Below are 20,598 nucleotides of genomic sequence, written 5' to 3'. Positions count from 1 at the left end.
TGCTAAGGGGTATCTCGATGCTACCAAGTCTTATCTCCGTATTCTGTGTCTTTCTTCCCAACCTCGCATATGTCCTGGTTCTGCCAAAGACTCTTTCTCCGTCAATTTTCTAGGCTGGGCCCTACACAAGACCTTCTTGCTGCTACTCTAGCCTGTATGCGTCGTTCAGCTGGAACGGGTTCGTGCGCATATACGCGCTGATATCCGACTGGTAACAGAGCTGGTTGAGGTAATCATGAACCTGCGGCACCACGTAGCCCGGTTCGCTGGCGTCGCCAAAGAACTCGGGGATCTGCAGCAGGTTGTACGGCTCGCTCCGCGCCTTCTCGAGGGAGTCATCCACGAGAACGGTGTTGGTCTGGTCCCACCGGCCGCCGTACGCGGCGTCTGGGTGTGCCGCCTGCACGTTGGCCTGGGCCCAGACCATCTCCAGGCGCTTGTAGACCTGCACGCGGAGCTTGAAGTCGGCCTCGGAGAGGCCGAACTTGTCGCGTCCCCAGACGGCCAGCACGCGGCGGCGGTACGAGGCTCGCTCTTCATGGGTGTCCGCGGCGCCGAGGCCGCCTTTGAGGAGGAGCTGGTCGCACATGGATTGGACGTTCTTCGGTTGGGCAGAGGACCAGACGACGACGTGGAAGGTGTCGAGGCAGTATTGCAGGAAGCGCTTTGCGTGGGGCCGCTCGACGAAGCTTGCGGCGTTGCGGCGGTTGGGTCGGAAGAGGAGGGTGCCGTTGAGGTCCATTACGACGAGGATCGGTCGAGGGGTCGGGACGAGGGTCGGCGGGATGGAGGCTTGCTGGAGGTATTGCGGCGTGGGGTTCGGAACGCCGCCTGAGGCGGCACTGGGGGCTATGATCTTATCACGGTTGTGCGGCGCCGCGGCTCTGTTGACAGAGATGGAATGTTAGTCTTTGCGACAGCATCGGAGGAGGGTAATGGACCACATAGAGACAGGATGGAACAGGGGGGGGAGACGAACGCTTTGCGAGGTCCCTTTGGAGTTATGGGTTGGTTTCCGGTGGAGGATTGCTCAGGAAGAGGAGTCGCGGAGGACGAGGCAAAGGGAACGTTCGCGGCGTTGCCGAGACCCGGTATCGTGAAGCCGTTACTGCTCGGCTGCTGGTTTGACGGGGCGGCCATGGCCGGGGCGGGCTTGGCCCACCATTGTAGGTCGGACATGCTTTTGTGTGGAGTGTAGACGAGCCTCGAATCGCGTGAGGGAGTCGTGGGAAAGGGAAGGTAAGGTTTGTTATTGTATTCGGAGAGTGTGTCTTTTGGAGGGCAGTCGCGGGGTGGGCGACCTGGACGCTTGCGCGCGACGGTTTTGTAGAAGCAACGTTGGTGGATCTGTTGCGATCTGGCGAGTATCCGGGGAACAGAGGGTTGCATGGATGGATGGACTAGGTAACGAAGTGGGAAGGGAAGTCAATTGAGCTGAATGTGAAATCAGATTGGTCTAGCTGCTTCCGTTGTAGTTAGGTGCAGGTCGAATATACTGTTCGGAGCGTATTCAGGGTCGTTTTTTGTCTTTGATGCGATTAGTGGAGAGGAAATTGTTCTTGCTGGGAAATCGCATTGAAAGGAATGATGGAAGTTTGTGAGGCAGATGTTATCGATAAGTTGCCGTTTCTTATCGATATGAGGTCGCTGGTCACTCTGACCCACTGAAAAGTTGCTTCGAGGTGTGGGCGAGCCTGGTTCATGTGAGTTCTGGCCCTTCACACTACGAGCATATCATTTAGTGCACCTTTCAGCTTCACAAAATCAACAAAAAATCGAGACAAAATGCTGTCTGGAAAGAGGAAGCAAGGGTTTTCAGGCCTTCAGCGCCGTGTGAGGCCTCGTAGAGAAGCAGAACCTGAAGTCGATGAGCAGACGAGCAGTGAGCCGGAGGAGATGAGAATGGATGGAGAAGAGTTGAGTGAAGACGAAGAGGATGAAGATATGGAAGAGGACGACGAAGAGGTATTTACTTCGAGCCGTAAAACTACTGCAATCGTTACTGACAGCTCAAAGTCCGATGCCTCACCACCGCCAAAGAAGTCCAACATCGACATTTCATCAGTGTCTTTTGGCGCCCTCGCAAAAGCCCAGGCCTCAATGCCGTCAGCCAAACGTCGCAAGCGCGGCGCATCACCTTCAGAAGACGAAGACTCAGACTCGGGTCCGGAAGAAGTCGGCAGGAAACCCAAGCATGGCGACCACGTCAAGCGCTCAAGCAAGCACGCCCCGATGGAGCAGTCAAGCAAGAAGCCCGTCTCCCGCCGTCGCGAAATCATCGCCGTGCCCAAGATGGAGGTGCGCGACCCCCGCTTCGACCCGATGAGCGGGCCCGTCGACGAGTCCAAGGCCCGGAGGGCGTACGCCTTCCTGGACGACTACCGCAAGGACGAGATGAAGCAGCTGCGGGCCGAGATCAAGAAGACCAAGGACGCGGACAAGAAGGAGGAGATGAAGAGGATGCTGCTGTCGATGGAGAGCAAGATGAAGGCGCGGGAGCGCAAGCAGCGCGCGGACGACGTCATTCAGGAGCACAAACGCAAGGAGAAGGAGCTCGTCAAGGAGGGCAAGCAGCCGTTCTACCTCAAGAAGTCGGAGCAGAAGAAGAGGTTCTTGATGGACCAGTTTGCGGGCATGAAGAAGAAACAGGTCGACCGTACAATTGAGCGGAAGAGGAAGAAGGTTGTTGGAAGGGAGCGGAAGGAGCTCGACAAGATGCAGAGGAGACCCAGGGAATGAGCAGACATTGTCAGCGTACTTTGATTCGAGTCATGAACCCCTTGAACGCATTGCGGAAGGTCCTTTGTTTTGTCTATAATCCTCCTGCATTGTGTGTCTACACATCGATCGTACAGTTATGATACAAAATGGTACAAAGTGGATTGGGGGTAGTTCTTCGTATGCCTCCCTTAAGCATTATATCCGTTCTTCTTCAGACTCTCCTCGAACATCTTGCGGCACCTGACTTTGCTGCCGAGCTTCGCGCAAAGCAAGAACGCACCGCTCAGCTTGCGATGCAGACTGTAAGTCTCCTCGGGTGGTGGCGCAAGTCTCTCACGGAGCATGACGGGGATAAGAGCCTTGACGCGCTCCGTGATGGTCTGGTCGTGGAAATCGTAGACTTCGGGTGCCGAGCCGAGGAAAGGCTCCGCCAGGGTGAGCACCGAGTTGACGTGGGCGTCCACCATGAGCTTGCTCTCGTGGCCTGTAAGATATCCGAGGCTCTCAGACAAACGCTTCACTTCGTCCCGGTCGGTCCTCGAGGCCGCGGCAAGGAGCTGAACGTATTGGGTAACAAATTCGTCGGGGTACTCCCGGGAAGCGCCAAAGTCGAGAAGCTCGAGCCGGTTTGTCTTGGCGTTGTAGAGGAAGTTTGTCCAGTTAGGGTCAGTCTGCATAAACTTGAACTCGGTGATCTCCCGGAGACAGAGACGGAGGATCTGGGTGCCGATCCAGTTCTTCTGCTCCTGAGTAAACGACTTGACTCTGGTGACGCCCACACCCTCCATCCAGTCCATGGTCAGAACATTCTTTCCGCAGGCTTGCAGATGAACGTCAGGCACAAGGAAAGTATCCGGTTCATCAGCCAAGAGCTCCTTGTAACGGATCAGGCACTGCGCCTCTCTCTCGTAATCGCATTCCCATCCCAGCTCGAGCCGCGCGTTGTCAATGGTTTTGTTCAGGTACAGGCCCTTAGGTAGGAGCTTGGTAGCGGTCAAGAGAATGCCCAGGTTGTCGAGGTCGGAGTTGATCGAGTCTGCGACTCCAGGGAACTGAATCTTAACCGCGACCTTGCGACCATCCTCCTTCAAGGTAGCCCGGTGAACTTGCCCGATGGACGCGGCAGCAATGGGCTTCTCCTCAAATTCCTCAAACAGCTCGCGCCATTCCGCACCCAGATTTGCCTTGAGGACCTTGTCTCTCTGCCAGGCCGGCATGTAGTCGGCACGATCCTGCACTCTCTGTAGAACCTCCTGAATCGGTCCCGGGAGCATCTTTGTGTCCTGGAAGCTCATCATCTGACCCATCTTCAGGGCAGCGCCGCGCATTCTCGACAGCTTTGCGACGAGCCTTTCCATGTTGCCGGCACTGAGCAATACTGAACCCTCACCACCACCGCCAAATGCTCTGCCAATGCTCTCGGTGATGGCACCACCCATCATTCCTGCTGCCAGACCGCCATAGTTCCAAAGTCTGCTTAGGCGCGTGGCAGGCACGCTGGATTCCCTGAGGGCGTATGCAGGCGGTGCTGTTTGGTCGATCGCAGCGCCCAAGATAGCTTCGACGGGAGGTTCATCCTTTGATACCGGGCCGGTAGCGGCATCGGCTGCAGATAGAGGCTCTGAAGGCATTGGTGAGTTTTCGCTTCTCAAAACTTTGCTCTCGCCAACTTCAGGTTGAGGGGCAATCTGAGAAGTGCTTGGAGCGACCTCAGGGGTAGCTGACTTCTTTGCCTCGGCATCCTTGGACAACTTGGAGAAATCGACAAACTCGGGGAGTTTCGTGGGTGGAAGCTTCCTGCGGTTACCGAAATCAACCTTTGTTGACTCTCCCTCTTTACCTAGCAATTTGGCGGCTCGGGTACTATGGAAGATGTTGACGTTGACACCTTGAGGGAGGTCGTCTGCCTCTTCAGAGACAGGAGCCCCGTACGGAGCCGCCGACCTGCTCACTGAAGACCCTGCAGGAACGGTGTTATCCTTGGGCCTTTGATCCAATGGTGATACGCCTGGGAAAGGGAAAGCTGAAGGATTGGATTGCCTCAGTTCAGAGAGGACTGACCCTGAGCTTGGTGAGATACGGGCTGCATTGTTGAGATTGGGCTGGAAGCTGCTTGATGTTGTGAGCGAGGGATTACTGGGTTGAGGTGTCGATTCCTTCATTGACGGCGGCGTCTCTTTCTCAGTTGTCGGCTGAGCTCCTGGGATATCGGAGGAGGCCGCAGCTTCTGTTGCGACGTCATCTCGTGTGTGCTGAGGTGCCGTGGGGGATTTGCGTGTTAAGCTGGAGGCTTTAGTGAAGCTCTCAAGCTGTCGGCCTCTCAGTGCAACATGTCTGGATGCGACTGAGCGCGAAGCTCCGAGGACAGCTGCCAAATCGACAGCAAAATCGGCGAACCTCATCGGGGAAAAAGTATGTTCAATTATGCTACACGCATGTCTTTGTGATAGTCCTTTGACATCCAGGTGGCCTCGCGGCTTTCAGGAAATGCTGGGATTATCAAATGGTCCTCGTCATGGTGGGAAAATTGAGTGACGGGTTTATGTATCTAAAGAGAATAACAGAAGATAGCTCTGGGTAGCTTGAGGTCGTACCATGCATATAACGGGGACATCTATCAAAGCATATTTGTCCAGCTACCATACATTTCCAAATAGGCCAATGATTCGACGACGACACTACTTACTTACTTTTGCACGCAAAACTGGTCAGTGTCTCAATGTACATGCTCGTCGTTCAAATATAAGATGATTGGCCTTCTATTTGTGCTCCTTGTCAGCTGTCCTGCAGTGGTATCTCTAGTCTATCCCTGGTTCCTCGTCATGGTCATTATTCGTATAATCATTTTGGTGTTGAATCCCTTGTCGCCGAGGCGCCGCCCTTCAAAAGCGAGCCTCTTGCCCGCATGGGTGTCGCCTTCAGAGATGAAGTATGCGGACTACCTGGCCTTGGGCTGCCGATCTTCCCCCACAACCTTTGGGCAGCAGGCGTCAGACCGCCCGAGACCCGCGGACTGGATGGGAACCTGGGCACTGGTGTTCTGTCCAACTTTCCAGTCAACCCGTTTTTCACAGACTCTCTTTTGGAATGCGCTGACCGCTCAACTAGACGGTGATGCAAAGTCTCTCGCTTCCTGTGCTCTTGCAGCTTGAATGGATTTGGCGTAGCGTCACCAGGACCGAGGTTGATTACGGGCGCAGGGAGAACTTGGTCGTCGTCGTCTTCGTCATCTACAAAGGCGTACCCATTTACTCTCGGTGTCTCTCCACCCCCTACAGCGCTCGAAGCCAGATCTTCTTTACGGGGTTTGCCAGCGATCGCGTCTCTCACAGCAGAAAGCGTCGGGGACGGAGGTCTCTCTACGATTGCTGGCTGCGGTACCCTCGTGTTCTGATAATTGATCGATTTAGGCGGCATCATCGATTGGGCCTGCGCCTTCTGAGCTGGGCTCTCGTAGTCGTCGTCCACACCATCCGGGCCGAACATCAAATTGTTCTTGGGATTGGCGTTCCAACTGTCCGGTCTCGCTGGCCTGTCATCCACGTCCTTGATTGCCAGTCTGTCCCTTTTCCACCCATCGTCCACCAGACTCCTTGTCTCCAGCAATTTGGCTTCGACTTCCGCCTGTTTGATCATCTGTTTTGAAGGCAGCTTGTTCCCTCGCCAGATCCACTCGTATTTCTCTGCCTTCTTCTGATTCTGTTTATCCATGAGCTTGTAAAAGCTCTCATTGTCCTCGCTGGTGTAAGTGGCCTGGAAATTGGCCAGGCTCATATTGGTGTCCACGGCTGGTTTTGGCGCTTCGGATACCGTCGATGCCACTGATGCCGGCGTATCTGCGCCATATGCGGATGGTGTTCGTCCAGCGCTGTTAAAAGGCATGGGCCTTTTGACCCTATTCCTTCCCGGCGTCATCACACGCTCCAGCCTCTGGCCAGCATTGGAAATCCATGCCTTGTCTTTTGATTCGAGAGCGTCGAGGTACTCTTGCTGTGTCTCGGCCTCGAGGAGTCCGGGGAAGAAGTCACGCGCAATGATCTGCGATAAGGCGTCGGTGTAGGTATCTTCATCTATGACCTTTTTCGGGCGTTTGATTTTCTTCGCGGCAGGCGGTGGTGGCATCAGTTCGAGGTCGGTCCGCTTGCGCACAAGCGCGGTTGATGTACGTTCTTGAGGCTCCATCATTGACAGACTGGGGCCGATCACGTTGAAAAGTCTGCGTTGAAAGGAATGTAGGCACACGAGGAGCGCGCCGCCAGCGCCATGCGTTGGGTAGATGTCGCGTGAGGAGTTTGATGTCGGATCGATGCGCTGAGGCCAATCTGAAAGTCTGAGTTGCGCCCAAGTTCGGGTCCGAGTGGCATGGGGCGGCTCCGATAAGCGATAAGGTTAGACTCGCCAAAAAGTAATTATGCAACTACCAGGTATCAAGGCTACGGGTACCTCAGGCTTCCCTGTCGAAGGGGTCCTGCACTACGTACATCATGCCTGGAGGTGTAAGTCGTCCGTACTCCGCTAAAGTACACCTTCCCAGGCATCCGTAGTGACCGATGGAAGCTCATTCCTCGCGGGAGTAGAGGGAGGGGCCAGACCACGGCGCCGCCCTTTCAGCGCCCCTGTCGGACTCCTGAAGTGGCAACCCAGTGCCACCCCGCTGCAACTGTATCGCACCGTGCGGTAGCAGCGCACTGTTTCCTGTTAGCTCCGAATACTGAAGAGGGTTTAAGGGCCGAACCGTCGCAAAAGGAAGCTTTCGAATCCGACCCAAGCCCGGCAACTTCAACCTTCGAAGAGCTTCTGCTGCATAGCAAATTTTGCTACAACCACCTCTTCTTTCCCGCCCCCAATTTTGCGATTCGGCTGGGGAAATCACACTCGAAATTCACGCCCACGGAAACGTCAACTGAATTTCCCACTGTTTCGTGTGCGAACGCCAGCTGGAGAAACCCCTCCATCGTCTCTCACCTGCGATACGGATACCCCACACTTTGGTTCTGCAGTAGAGTACCGTTGCCGCCGCCATGTCTACGCCAGAGGAAAAGGCGACAGCCTTCAAGAATCAAGGCAACAAGGCCTTTGCTTCTCACGATTGGCCCGCTGCTATCGAGTTCTACACCAAGGCCATTGAGCTCAACGACAAAGAGCCAACGTTTTTCACCAACCGCGCCCAGGTTCGTTGCCCCCTCGCTGCGCCCAGGCTGCGAAGTCAAGCTGCTCGCGTGACTAATACAATCTTGACTACGAGTAGGCAAATATCAAGTCTGAAGCATTCGGCTATGCTATTGCGGATTGTTCGAAGGCGATCGAGCTCAACCCCAACTTCGTTAAGGTGGGCAATCCCGGACACAGCCAACGATCCTGGTTTGCTGACGTCGGTACGACTTTAGGCATACTTCCGCCGAGGCCTTGCCCAAACCGCCATTATCAGACCAAAGGACGCTCTCGGCGACTTCAAGAAGTGTATAGCACTCGACCCAAATAACAAGGATGCTAAGTTGAAGCTGGACGAATGCAGAAAGATTGTTCGCAAGTTGGACTTCTTCGCCGCCATCGAGGTTGGTGACGAGCCGTCAGCTGCGGAAGGCCTTGATCTTAGCACCATCAGTGTTGAGGATGACTACGATGGCGTCAGATTAGGAGAGGAGATGACGCAAGAGTTCATTGACGACATGACGGAGCGTTTCAAGAACGGCAAGAAGATCCACAGGAAATATGTCTACCAAATCATCCTGGCCGTCAAGAAGCTTGTCTATGACGAGCCGACTATGGTGGAGATGAAGATCCCCGAGGGCACACAACTCACAGTTTGCGGTGACACACACGGTATGTTTCTGTGCATCTCATTTGGTACCAAAATACTTACTTGTAGCCAGGCCAATACTTTGATCTCATGGAGCTTTTCCGTCTCAACGGAACGCCCAACGACAAGCACTTCTACCTCTTTAACGGTGACTTTGTCGACCGTGGATCATGGTCTTGCGAAATCGCTCTTCTGCTCTACGCATACAAGTGGCTTCGACCTAACGCTTTCTTCCTGAACCGTGGTAACCACGAGACCGATGACATGAACCGTGTGTACGGTTTCGAGGGCGAGTGCAAGGCGAAGTACAACGAGAGAATATTCAAGCTCTTCTCAGAGAGTTTCTCTGCTTTGCCCCTGGCAACTCTGATCGGCACCAAGTACCTTGTGCTGCACGGTGGTCTGTTCTCAGACGACAAGGTCACTTTGGACGACATCCGAAAGCTCGACAGACACGCCCAGCGCCAGCCTGGCCAGGCGGGTCTCATGATGGAAATGCTGTGGACGGACCCCCAAGAGGAGCCCGGCCGTGGCCCGAGCAAGCGCGGTGTTGGCATGCAGTTCGGCCCCGATATCACCAAGAGATTCTGCGAGAACAACGGTCTCGAGGCCGTCATTCGCAGTCACGAAGTTCGCATGGATGGCTACGAGGTGCAGCACGACGGCCGTTGCATTACTGGTAAGTTTCTGTGCTCTCCCATGACCGTCCTTGACCTGGAATTGACTGTCGTAGTGTTCTCCGCGCCAAGATACTGCGACTCCACCGAGAACAGGGGAGCGTACATCAATGTAGGCCCCGATTACAAGCTCGACTTCAAGCAGTTCGACGCCGTTCCTCACCCGGATATCAAGCCTATGGTAAGACATATCCCTTCCTCCTTTTTTTCTTCTGCCGCTGACCTTCCACTTTCAAGGCGTATGCCCAGAGTTCTCTCATGTCTTCTCTGATGTAGTTTGATGATATGCGGACGGCCGTCCCTAGGGTATGAAAAGGTATAGTTTGCATCCGCAGCATACATGGTGCATGTGATTGGCGCATATAAGGGGCTGGGTGGCAGCGTGGGTTTGGCCATGCGGATAAATCGGAGTTCTTGCCCTGCGGGCGCACACCATAACCCCGAATCTAGAATAATACGACGGTTGGGTGTTTGGCCAAAAGAAAGACCAGTTCTTATTCTTGTTCTCCGTAGCTCTACCGAGGTGTAGGTTCATGACGACCAAAGCTTGTCCTGGCCATCGGTGCCGACGATAGCGCCCAAGTAGTCAGAGCACTGCTTCACCCGGAGAACTCGCCGGCTTCCCTGGTCCGAGACACCTGCCCACGCCGTGATCGCGGCGGCGAAGGGGCTAAGATCCTGCCGGGGCACGCGCAGCCAGCACTGTGCGCCCTCGACTTTGAGTATATCGATGGGAATGGCGGAGCCTGTTGCGCCCAGGAACTGGGCGAGAGCAGCATTGCAATACGAGCGTACTTGAAGATTGTCCAGTTCCAATGCCTCTTGTGTTGTCGGAGACTCGGAGATGAGTTCCAAATGAGTGTAGGAGAAGATCGGGGCCTTGATAGTGCATGTGAGAAGCTCGTGAGATTTCTGGCCCGTTGCGCGCCACGTGCTGGCGGGTGCGTCGCCAGCTGATGAGTTTTCCGTCGTCATATTGGCTGTTTTCTCTCTGGTCGATTACTGAGGTCTTTCTCGACGCTTCTCTCACAGAATATGGGCTCTGTGAGTTCCTTAGATTGAAGAGATGTGTGACAGGCGGCAGGAGAGAATTTCAATGAGAGAGAAGAATAGCATGTAATGTGATTCGAGCAGGGAATCGAAGAAGCTCTGGAGGTGGGTCTGCGCCAAAATCAATCATTATCCATGTACTTGTATATATGCATACACCGGATAGGTTACTTTGAGTCTGGGCCATCAATGGAAAACACCGATGCCTTTCACTCGGGTGCCCCACATTTGACTTCCAGCTGCTTGAGGAACTCCCAGCCAGAGCCTCTCTTCCGCCAGTAACACCATTAATGAAGCTCTAGCTTTTGCGACTTTCACCCTCACCCTTGCGATACGCTTCTCAACCGCCCGCCCCATCCTTCTCGAACACCGAAGACAGAATCTCCGATCGGAAAGATAATCTCAAAAGGATGTCGGCTGATAACTTCGTCGCGCCCGGTCAGCAGCGCTACCTCCGCGCCTGCATGGTCTGCTCAATCGTCATGACCTACTCTGTACGTCCCCAGTCGACTTTTCCTACAACACTATCCGGATGAAAGGCCTCGGTGGGAATGATCCACTGCACGGAATCAACAAGACTGACATTGTCCCTCGAACTAGCGCTTCCGCGACGAAGGCTGCCCCAACTGCGAAGACTTCCTCCACATGGCCGGCTCCCAGGACCAGATCGAGAGCTGCACGTCCCAGGTCTTCGAGGGCCTCATTACCCTCTCAAACCCGAAGCGCTCCTGGGTGGCAAAGTGGCAGCGCCTGGACAACTACGTGAGGGGCGTCTACGCGATCAAGGTCTCGGGCCAGCTGCCCGACGAGATTCGCAACACGCTCGAGGAGGAGTACAGGATACACTATATTCCGTCAGTAACGCCCTCTCTCTATCTATCTCTTTCGATGTTACGTCTCTTCTTTGGCGTGGATTCCGGGAAAAGAGTGGATGTCTAGCTTTGGGTACATTTTTGACTGACTTTGGTAACAGGCGCGACGGAACGGAGACGGAGGTTGATGCTTGAGATTGGCTACAAGTTTTTGAACAATGTGCTTCTTTACATACAAGGCGTTTTACGGGGAGTCAAAGAAGGTCGGCAAGGAGTCAGGGAAGACTCTATTCAGATGAATCAATTCTCAAAATGGTATCTAAAAGTGCAACCCGAGTTTTGCCCATGGAAGTTTTTGAGCCTCCTTTTTCGTTACAATGTGATGCTGCCCCTGCTTTAAACCCAAACGCCTGTCGATGGACGCGAAATCGATCCCTGATTCACAGTTGGACTCACCGCTGATCCGTCTTTTGCTTCTTGAACGCAAACCCGCCAAAACCAGACCCGGATCCGTCTCGTGATCGTTTCCCCTTCTGCCTCTCCATGTCCTCTTTCATGATCCTTTCCGCCTCACTCATCTTCTTCGGTTGCTCAAAGGCAGACTTCTTCGCGCCGCCCACCAGCGCGTTCTTCTTCGCCTGCGCAAACACGTTCTTGGTCTGAGGTTTCGCCGTCATCTTGAGCGATAGACCGCCTCCGAGAGACGGCTTCTCGACAGGCTTGTCCTCTGTCTTCTCGGACGCCACTGTATTCGTCGCTGTAGTCGAGACCTCAGGGTCGGCGGACTTGGACTGCGCTCCCGTTGGGCTGGGCTCCTTCTTCGCCGCCGCAGGCTTGGCGCCGAACGACAACGACACCTTCTCTCCTTCCGTCCTCTGCAGCCCCCTCTCCCGCCCTTCTTCGTCATCTGGCTTCTCACCCCTCGCCTCGGCTGCCTTCTGCGCCCTCTTGATCTGCTCACGAATCATCATCTGCTCCACCTCCTCGTTGCCCCGATCCTGGGCCTCTTTCCTCCTCAACGCCTCTTGCCTCTTGAGCGCCTCTGGCGAGTTATCGATCCACGCAATGTGAATACCCTTCTCGTTCTCCTCGACGCGGCAGATGCCTTCCCGCCCCAGGTGCTTCGCAAATTCGGTCAAGCTGGGCCACTTTGTCGCGTTCATGTGCACGTGCTCCTTGTTGGCTATGTACTCCTGGTAAAAGTGATTGATCTGCACCTGCTTCTCGCCGTGCCCCGTGCGCAGCAGCTGCGTGAAGTCGCGGAGGAACTGGTTGCTGTACTCGTTGAGGAACTTTTTCGGGTCCTCGCCCACGACGAGCATCTGCCGCACGTGCGACTCGGACTGCGTGTGCATCTTGAAGCCGTTCTCGTCGCGGCACTGCTTCTCGCAGACCTGGCAGTACCAGCGCAGCCGCTGGAGGCCTTTGCTCTTGAGCTTGTTGCTCAGGTGCTTTGTCGAGCCGACTTCTGCTTTCGGCATCTTGGGCGTTCTTTTTTCGGGGCGTTCTTTGGTGGACGGTTTCTGATATGGAAGAGGGGGTTGTTTTCGAGGTACGATGGTAGGATCTATATGTCGTGGGCAGGGTTCCGATAAGTGGCGCGTGTGGGATTCGAGGTTGGATGCAGTTATGTTGACAGGAGAAGATCGTCGCAAAGCAACCTTGAACGAGCCCTTCCAGGGTCGGCTGTGGATCCTTCTGGTGCTGCTTATCTTATCGGAATTGACAAGGGTCGCCCAGCTCATGAAAGAAGTGGCGGGGCAGAGCCGTGTGCGACAGCTATCTGAGCACTGTATTCCACTTCGCCGACCTCGGCCTAATGGGTAAATATTTACGTTCGTCTGGTTACTGGGGTGGTTCTTGATTGCCGGCTATTGCAATATTGACAACTTCTTGTCAGGTAATTCTCATGTTCTCAACTCCATTAGTTGATGGTGTGTCGATATGATTGATTGCCTCTGGACCTGATCCGCGATCTACTCTACCAACGCCTAGAATTTTGATGCCAAAGCTGACCTAATCATGTGCATTTGATATATACCTCTAGATAAATCAAGGGAATCTTGTCTTTTCCAACCCAGACTCTTCGTTCTTTCTTCTTTTCTGATCCAACAATGCGAATTCATGCTCCATTTTTAGATGACCCGACCCATGGGAAAACTTATATACTTCAATCCAAAAAGGTAGAGCTCGCTCCCACCGCGCGCAGTTGAAGCGCGCGGGGCAGTTCGAGATGAAAGCCCTAGTCAAGGAAAGTGAATAGATTTGTGTGCAAGATGTTCATGGCACGAGTAGCGTCGCGGGCGTCAATGACGCAGGAAATATTGATCTCGCTGGCACCTGTGTCGAAAAGTTAGCAAGCGTCTTCTCTCGCAACCCCCCCGAGATGGCTTACCCTGTGAGATCATCTCCAAGTTGACGTTGTGCTCGCCTAGCGTGGAGAACATGCGACCGGCGATACCAATCATATTCTTCATCTCCGCACCAACCAGACTCAGGATGGCCATGTCATGGAGCACGCTGACGTCGCCACATTCCTCCAGCTCAAGCCGCGCCTTGTCGAAGCTGCCACCCTCTGAATTTCCGGCGTGGATGGCCATGGACACGTGAACTTCACTCGTGGAGATGAGATCGACAGAGATCTGGTTGCTGTCGAGGATAGAAAAGACCTTTGCGAAGAAGCCGTGGGAGATGGACCGCTTGTTGGAGTGCACGTTGATGACGGAGATCTTGTCCTTGATCGTGACAGCCGTGGGCCTCTTTGGCTTTTGGACCAGGGACGGGTCTGCGGGTGCTGACCGTTGGATCTGGTGGCCGGCCGTGAGGATGGGGTCGGGCACGACGATGGTGCCGACTCCCCTTGGGTTCTTGACGTTCTTGATACGGATGGGAATAGGGGGCGAGGCGTGAATAACCTGATCCATGGTCAAGTGATGGATGACCTCGGAACCGTAGAACGTCAACTCGGCTGCCTCAGATGGTGTGATGGAGTGCAACAGGCGGGCCGTAGGAACCTTGGTCGGGTCTGCTGTGAAGATTCCATCAACCTCCTTCCACACCTGGAGCTCATCCGCCTTCAGACCGACTGAGCACAGCGCCGCGCAGAGATCCGTGTAGCCTCGTCCAATGTCACCATCGATCAGGCTTCCGGGAACGTTGCCAAAGAAGCCAGTGACCACGGGGACTCGGTCCTCGCAAGCCGTGATCTTTTTCCTCAGTACCGCTGCGGCCTCCTGGTAGAAGCCCTGGCTCAGACGAGCCGTGGCATCATGGTGGAACGCGTCACTGAGATCCACATATTCCGCGGCGACGCCCTGCGAGTCTGATTAGCGGCATTTTCAAGACAGTGGACAGCCATGTCCATTCCGTACCAAGTCCTTCAGCAATGCGGCCATGAACCGGCAGCTGAGTTTTTCACCAAAGCTGATGCATCGATCCTTTGATCTTGAGTTGACCTCGAGATTAAATCTCCTGGCTGCGACGATGTACTCGACCAGCTCTTGGCACTCGTCGCGGATCTCCTGTTCCAAGGAGGCCTGTAATTCTGGGTTGCGCAGGAAAGTCTTAACTGCCGATACGTGGTCCTTGCAAATGTCATCAATAAGACCCTTGGCCTCGTTCATGAGCTCATTCTGTGTCTCTTCGGGCGTCGTGGGCGCCGCAATGCCCTTGAGCTTGTTAAACACGCCAAGCAGTCTTTGGCGGAGGGTGTCAGTTGAGAATGAAGGCTGGGTTGCGTTTCTGAGTGACTCACCGGCTGGTGGTGCCCTCAATCTTCTTGCCCGTGCTTCTTGCCGAGCAGACGACGACGACCTTGTTGTGGGAAAGGCTTGCTCTAAAACACGAATGTGTCAGTCAGGTCACGATCCTACTTGAGAATTGTGTGTTTCGTACCGGACAATATCCGTGGCGATCTGGCGTGTGAGTATACTGGATCAGCCTCATGCAGCAATCGCGCCTCTTTCAGTGGAGAGTAACAAACCTTGTCTGGAAACTTTCCAACACTGGTTCCGCCGAACTTCTGCACCACCCAGCCATTGCTGGAGGTGTTCCCTATCGTTTGACTACTCATGATGTATCAATGGCTACGCGCAGAGCCTAAAGTGGTTGGTTTGGGGGTATGAGTGCTTAAGCCGGGCCAAGAAGGAGGGGCACTGTGAGCGACGGGGGAATGGGAGGGAGAGAGGGAAAAAAATAAAGAAAGAATGGCGACGGTTAGGCTGGGACGTCAACCCTCTCAAACTGAGTGTCTTATGCGAGATGCGTCACACAGCAAGGCGTTCAGCAAAAAGAGAAAGTGGTATGACAGGTGCAGGGAGTTTACAGAGTGGGAAGAGAGAGTCCACGGCTCGAATGCGGTGGAATTGCTATGTTCAAGGTGGTTTATGTTGCGGTGGATTAAACCAAGGCGATGGGGATGGGACGAAAGTGGGATGTGGTGGAGCGACGAAATCGGCGACGCTTGTGCAAGTTGCAGCGTCCAAATTTTTGCGTTTCCGGAATATCGGAGGCGGGCCCGAATCTCTCACACTATTCGTGCCTACCTACACAGAGAGACCTTACAGATACACTGCTGCAAGGTCACCAAACAATGACAGCCGTACATTGGTCAGTTTACTATCTGTCTTGACGTACAAGCCTCAGCAGTGCCGTTCCTTGGTCAAAAGGTAATAATGAATGGGCCTCGAGTTTTGAAATCCCGGGTAATCCTCCAACGCATACCTGCCACGCCGCTGCCGTTGCTGTTACCTGCCTATCTGTACGGTCTCTGCCGATAAATCCCCTGGCTTGACCTGGCTTCTGCAAAGACCTGTACGACCGAGGGCTCTGAATTGGGCAGTGTGTCCCGCGGCAGCCTCTATCCGTGACAATTTCTTTGTCTGAGTCATACGCAGTATCGGTGCTTCACTAGCCCCTCTGAAGAAGGTAATTTGACACCGATGGCAAACCTGTCCGTCTCTTCAATATCCCGGAAACTCTAGATAATAGAGACCATTTAGTAATCACCCATGAACCCCACGGGGGTCACTCGCTGTGTGCGTCCGCTCTGGTGGTCTCTTCAAGCCTCTGCGTTGTCGCTGCCGTCTCCCGTCCAGCCACTCCACAAATGCGGTCTCGTAAGGAGCCTATGAAACCTCTCTCGAAGAAAACCTTTAGGTGCCGAATCCTGGCGACCGCGCGGGGATGGCGAATCAGAGACCGGCCGATGATGAAGTGACAGACGGGGATCCCACGCCCCCAGTGAAATAGCCGCATTTGACGCAACTCTGCATGCCACTGATCTGTTGCCGCCGCAACTCATGACAACCCAGTTTTGCTCAACAACACCTGGAGCCTTTCAGGGCCTTGGGCAGTCTTATCAGACAGTGAGCAAAGGCAATGTGAAAATGCCCTGCCAAGTCTTGCGTGCATGCATCTGTAACTCATCAAAAAAGGGTCATGCATTGTCTGCTCAAAGCTCTCCCAGTATGGGTCGTATTACCACTAAATAAACGTATAAATGCAAAAGTACCGTTGCTTTGCCCAGAACCAGAGACAATTGGTATAGCAAACCCACGAGAACCAGAACCAAATGCAAATGCCGACCTCGATCGCCACGCACGTCAAACACCGACCGCAAAAAAAACAAATCCCAAACCCCGTCTAGAAATGAACAGGCGCAGTTCCCAGTGACTTGTCCTCACCAAATGGTCAAGACTTTTTCCGCGCTCATACAATCGTGCAGTCGTGCCATCGTCATCGCACTGTTGTCGACAGTCCTCTTCTGGCATCAAGCCTCTACAAGAGACTGTCTGACAGGCGGGTATCGATACATGACACCTGGTTGGCCAGGTGCGACTAGAATCTGATCTCCATTCGTCATTGTTGCAACTCAGCGTTGGCAAGCAACGCTTGATTGACCTCCGAGTGCGAGAAGGTGTATTTATCCATCGGGAAGTCCTCCTCCGGTGTCCGGATGCCGATCCCGCTGTCGTCCGGGTTGTTTCCCGCCGACATATCCGCAGAGTCGACCTGGCCCTGGCTTGTTGATGGTGGGAATGGCGCCTTGTCTGGTTGTGCCTGAGGAAGACTCGAGAAATTGAAATCCTCGCTACCCGCGCTGAACCGAGATCCTTGGCGGTTCGACTCTTGGGCTGCCGATTGAGGGTTGGCCATGGCTGCTGACGCGCCCGACGTCTTCATTTGAAGAAAACCACCCTGCTCGGCAAGGAAGCAAGTCATCTCGTCGATCCAGCACTTCGTCACCCACCACGAGCCGAAACTCTTGCCTTGAGCCATGGTAAGATCCCGCATCACAGCTGTGCCCACTCTTTGCACGGCGTAGACAATCTCAGTGTGAGACGCATAAGGGAACCGTATCGGAAGGGACTTGAGGAACCCAACCCATCGCTCCAAAACATTTTGTCCGTTAGGATCGCCTGCGCTCTCGGCGCCGGGCTGGCGACCGTTTCTCAAGGCAATGTCGCCATAGACCGTCAAGCACTCCACCTCCCAAGGGACGTTCATGGGGCTAAGGAGATCCCGCAGTTCGGTGACGAGCAAGTTGACGAGGTCATCCATACCACGTGTGGGAACACACTCCGCCACCTTGCGCACACGCACCATCGTAATCCAGTCGAGATACATCTGATCGCGGTTGGCCGGGTTGGACAGCATGTTGGCTGCTGCGTGAGCAGTAAGGTTGACCCGCAGAGCTCGGTCCAGAAGAGCTGCAAAGATAGTTGCCGGTGCCTCCTTGGCTCGGATGACGTGGTGCGGCTGTCCCTGGAAAGCCTCTCGAATGTGAGGTACGAGGCGCTCGGAAATGCCGCGTAACGTATCCAGTACTGGCTTGGGCACGACCTGGAGCGTGAGCCCCGAGATGATTCTAAGCATGCGTTGGTACAGAATAAAGTCACATTCCTCAATCCAAGGGGCGAGGCTCGGGTGACCGAGGAGCTTTTGAACGGGCATCGTCAACGTGCCCTGGAATGACGTATAAAGGTGGAAGAACGTCTTCTCCTTGCAGTAGCGAACACACTCCACAAGGGAAGTGCAATGCGATCTATACAGGGCAGACAAGCTTTTGGCAGCATCTGGGTCAGTTCCACTGGGGAGGAAAGGCTCCATCCGGGGTAGCGCGAGAGGTTCGTTAGATTGAAGAAGCAGCTCATCCGCTTCCGAGGGGAACGAGAACTGTAATGAGGTCTTCGATGCCGATGAGTTCAGATGATCCGCGCTGGTCACATTTGGATGGCTATAGAAGCTATGTGACCTCGAGGTGTGATGCGTCGCTTGAGCTGGGCTCTCTGGCCGTTTCGCAGCGTCGGGTGATGGCAAGACGGCAGCGGCAGGCTGGGCCTTGACGGGTGCCGCGCTGAAGCTTTGAGAACGGGGGGGTTCGGAGATAGCCAGAGGAATGTGAGGCTCGGGTTCGCGGAGGTCAGGCTGGTCGTCAACCAAGCAGAAGTTGACGTAGTGGTACTTTGATTCTCCTCTCACGCCAAGTCGCCTCGTCTTCAGACCTGGGAAGAGTACACGGACAAGCTTTCCGAAACTAGCTGGGTTGAGGACTGTAATTCTCTCGGTGGCACAGCGAGACGCGTAGTTGGCATATACGCGTCCTCGAGGCACAGATCCCTTTCCCTTGGTGCATACAGAGTTGATCCAAAGCATGGCAAAGACTTGTCGGGTGCGTTCGGAGTTGGGGCCTCGCTCATTGCCGTGCAGTTCGCCGGCAACATCTTGAAGGCCGCGGTGCTTGTTAGCATTGAAAAGGTGACGCATCTCCAGCTCGTTGTTAGCACTGGATCTGGCGGAACTAGATTTCTGCATGCCCATAGCTCCAACCAAAGAATCGCCGTCCTCATCACGATCTATCATTTGGCTGTCGTCGGTGAAGCTGTTATTGGCAAAACTTTCGGAAGGCAAAGGGTGTCTTTGCATGGGATGTTGCTGAAAAGACATTGAGTGGCCCATGTGAGCACTGGACTGGCTCATGGAGGCATTCATTCCGGGCGGCATCGAGTATTCGCGGGCGTTCTGCATCTGGGTAGCAGCTGCATGAAGCATCATCTCCTCTGGTGTGATCCGCGACGCGGGAGCGAGGCTTCTCTGCTGTCTTTGGTCGTTGTTGACCCATTGTGCCGAGTACAGTTCAGGCGCGTCGGCAAACTGTTGTTGCTCCATAGTAGGCTGCGTTGAGATGCTGTGAACCGAAGCAGTCGAGGCCCGAGACTGAGGTCTCTTCTTCGCCCTGAGGGCCTGGGAGAGGTGGTCTGTTTATATCAGACCGTCAGTCAAGAACCACAGGGGAAAGAAATGCTCTTGTTGCAGTGAAGCAAGCCTGGCGAGGCTATAGATCGTACCGTGCTCCATTGGTCGTTGTCTGTCAGCTCGGTGAGGATGTGATGTTGTTGTTTTGCGATGAAAACACACGGATCATGCAGGACGCCGTTTCCAAACAATGAAGAAGTCAACGTGCGCCGAGCAAGGACAAATGGGTGAGGAAAGAAGAAGAAGCGTCGAGGTCGTGAGAGTAATCCAGAATCCCTGCAGCCTTGAAGAGCGCGGTGCGCCGTGGTGAGCGTCGAGATCTTAAAGGACGTGGTCGGGGGAGAGCAGGACCAGGAGCAGAGTGTGGATGTGGGAAATGTTTTGGGAGGCTTTCCACTGTTTTGTTGACTTGACAACCAAGGCTCGGCTGGTCACCTCCACTCAGGTCTTGGAACAACGGATTGGCGTGGCTGGGCGACTCACGTGATGAAAAAGGCCAGTCATTGCAGCGTGTGGTTGCATCCTTCCATGGCCGCGGATTGGATAGTTCCCAAACAACCTGGAGCAGCCAGTCCCGTAACAGCTTGGTCGTGTTTGTGTTTTCCAATTGGCCAGTGCGCCCATGAGTCTGTGATGTGGGGTCTGCTTACTTTGTCTGTTTCTGGCTATTTGGCTCTGGCGTCGGTACGTATACACGCTACTGTGTTCCAAACACGCGGAGAAGCCACATTCAGATCTGTCCACTCAGCTTCAAAGAGCAACAATACTCCCGTCCGTACGTAGGTACCTTACTCCTCTCTCTCAAGGTGTACTGTGCCTTGGACGTTAGGCATCAACACAAAAAATCACAACAGCAATGCACCTCAGCCAAAAACATCCGGGTCCGAGTCTTCCCCACCTTCGCTAAGGCAAGGGAGCTCGGGTGCTCTTATCTTATCTCACCGTACGGTAGGTTAGGTACCTAGGTGCGGACAGGCGGTGGCATCCCATATGTAAATACCCACCATACCCTGCCGTGCCCGCCAACAAAACACTCGCTGGCTGAAGACTCAAGACCGAAATCTGCGAAATCTGACACCATCCGAGCCATGGCCACACAAAGTACCCGCTAACACGAAGGACATGGATCCCAGGGCAAAGTTGCCCGGCACACAAAGTCGGTTGCAACTGGGAGCTACAACCAGCTACGCCGTGCTCACTTCGTCTCGTGCTTGTGCCCCTCTCCAAACCCCCATTAGCCCCGACTGAAGCTCGACGCAAAGGCACCCAGACCATTCCTACT

At 54.4% G+C, this 20,598-nt stretch overlaps 10 protein-coding genes across 10 annotated transcripts; 3 read left to right on the top strand and 7 right to left on the bottom strand.

The window, feature by feature from the left end:
* Window positions 1-142: 142 nt before the first annotated feature.
* On the bottom strand, window positions 143-1,179 carry CABS01_12192 (phosphoprotein phosphatase; the record flags this gene model as incomplete). The annotated part of the gene is made up of 2 exons (XM_060545546.1): window positions 143-884; window positions 980-1,179. 2 exons carry the CDS (start codon window positions 1,177-1,179, stop codon window positions 143-145), a joined length of 942 nt encoding a protein of 313 aa, XP_060396719.1.
* Window positions 1,180-1,785: 606 nt separating this feature from the next.
* CABS01_12191 (uncharacterized protein) lies at window positions 1,786-2,739 on the top strand (the record flags this gene model as incomplete). The annotated part of the gene is made up of 1 exon (XM_060545545.1): window positions 1,786-2,739. The coding sequence occupies one exon, from the start codon at window positions 1,786-1,788 to the stop codon at window positions 2,737-2,739; it is 954 nt and encodes a 317-aa protein (XP_060396718.1).
* A 170-nt stretch (window positions 2,740-2,909) lies between these two features.
* On the bottom strand, window positions 2,910-5,123 carry CABS01_12190 (ABC1 family protein; the record flags this gene model as incomplete). Its single annotated transcript, XM_060545544.1, has 1 exon — window positions 2,910-5,123. One exon carries the CDS (start codon window positions 5,121-5,123, stop codon window positions 2,910-2,912), a length of 2,214 nt encoding a protein of 737 aa, XP_060396717.1.
* Window positions 5,124-5,562: 439 nt separating this feature from the next.
* Window positions 5,563-6,906, bottom strand: CABS01_12189 (nuclear protein Es2; the record flags this gene model as incomplete). Its single annotated transcript, XM_060545543.1, has 1 exon — window positions 5,563-6,906. The coding sequence occupies one exon, from the start codon at window positions 6,904-6,906 to the stop codon at window positions 5,563-5,565; it is 1,344 nt and encodes a 447-aa protein (XP_060396716.1).
* An 836-nt stretch (window positions 6,907-7,742) lies between these two features.
* On the top strand, window positions 7,743-9,474 carry CABS01_12188 (uncharacterized protein; the record flags this gene model as incomplete). The annotated part of the gene is made up of 6 exons (XM_060545542.1): window positions 7,743-7,892; window positions 7,970-8,050; window positions 8,109-8,544; window positions 8,595-9,200; window positions 9,255-9,379; window positions 9,436-9,474. The coding sequence occupies 6 exons, from the start codon at window positions 7,743-7,745 to the stop codon at window positions 9,472-9,474; spliced, it is 1,437 nt and encodes a 478-aa protein (XP_060396715.1).
* Window positions 9,475-9,729: 255 nt separating this feature from the next.
* On the bottom strand, window positions 9,730-10,173 carry CABS01_12187 (uncharacterized protein; the record flags this gene model as incomplete). Its single annotated transcript, XM_060545541.1, has 1 exon — window positions 9,730-10,173. The coding sequence occupies one exon, from the start codon at window positions 10,171-10,173 to the stop codon at window positions 9,730-9,732; it is 444 nt and encodes a 147-aa protein (XP_060396714.1).
* Window positions 10,174-10,658: 485 nt separating this feature from the next.
* On the top strand, window positions 10,659-11,255 carry CABS01_12186 (transcription elongation factor spt-4; the record flags this gene model as incomplete). The annotated part of the gene is made up of 3 exons (XM_060545540.1): window positions 10,659-10,742; window positions 10,849-11,102; window positions 11,222-11,255. 3 exons carry the CDS (start codon window positions 10,659-10,661, stop codon window positions 11,253-11,255), a joined length of 372 nt encoding a protein of 123 aa, XP_060396713.1.
* Window positions 11,256-11,512: 257 nt separating this feature from the next.
* CABS01_12185 (uncharacterized protein) lies at window positions 11,513-12,541 on the bottom strand (the record flags this gene model as incomplete). The annotated part of the gene is made up of 1 exon (XM_060545539.1): window positions 11,513-12,541. One exon carries the CDS (start codon window positions 12,539-12,541, stop codon window positions 11,513-11,515), a length of 1,029 nt encoding a protein of 342 aa, XP_060396712.1.
* Window positions 12,542-13,302: 761 nt separating this feature from the next.
* On the bottom strand, window positions 13,303-15,132 carry CABS01_12184 (aspartate kinase; the record flags this gene model as incomplete). The annotated part of the gene is made up of 6 exons (XM_060545538.1): window positions 13,303-13,400; window positions 13,456-14,374; window positions 14,432-14,756; window positions 14,815-14,895; window positions 14,955-14,974; window positions 15,043-15,132. 6 exons carry the CDS (start codon window positions 15,130-15,132, stop codon window positions 13,303-13,305), a joined length of 1,533 nt encoding a protein of 510 aa, XP_060396711.1.
* A 1,787-nt stretch (window positions 15,133-16,919) lies between these two features.
* CABS01_12183 (RFX DNA-binding domain-containing protein) lies at window positions 16,920-19,418 on the bottom strand (the record flags this gene model as incomplete). The annotated part of the gene is made up of 2 exons (XM_060545537.1): window positions 16,920-19,318; window positions 19,409-19,418. 2 exons carry the CDS (start codon window positions 19,416-19,418, stop codon window positions 16,920-16,922), a joined length of 2,409 nt encoding a protein of 802 aa, XP_060396710.1.
* Window positions 19,419-20,598: the final 1,180 nt, after the last annotated feature.

The sequence above is a fragment of the Colletotrichum abscissum genome, assembly GCF_030869225.1.
Source record: "Colletotrichum abscissum strain IMI 504890 chromosome Unknown Scaffold_36.1, whole genome shotgun sequence".
Taxonomy (NCBI): Eukaryota; Fungi; Ascomycota; class Sordariomycetes; order Glomerellales; family Glomerellaceae; genus Colletotrichum; species Colletotrichum abscissum.
The sequence above is the reverse complement of the archived record's forward strand: the minus strand, read 5'-3'. Positions and strand labels throughout refer to the sequence as shown.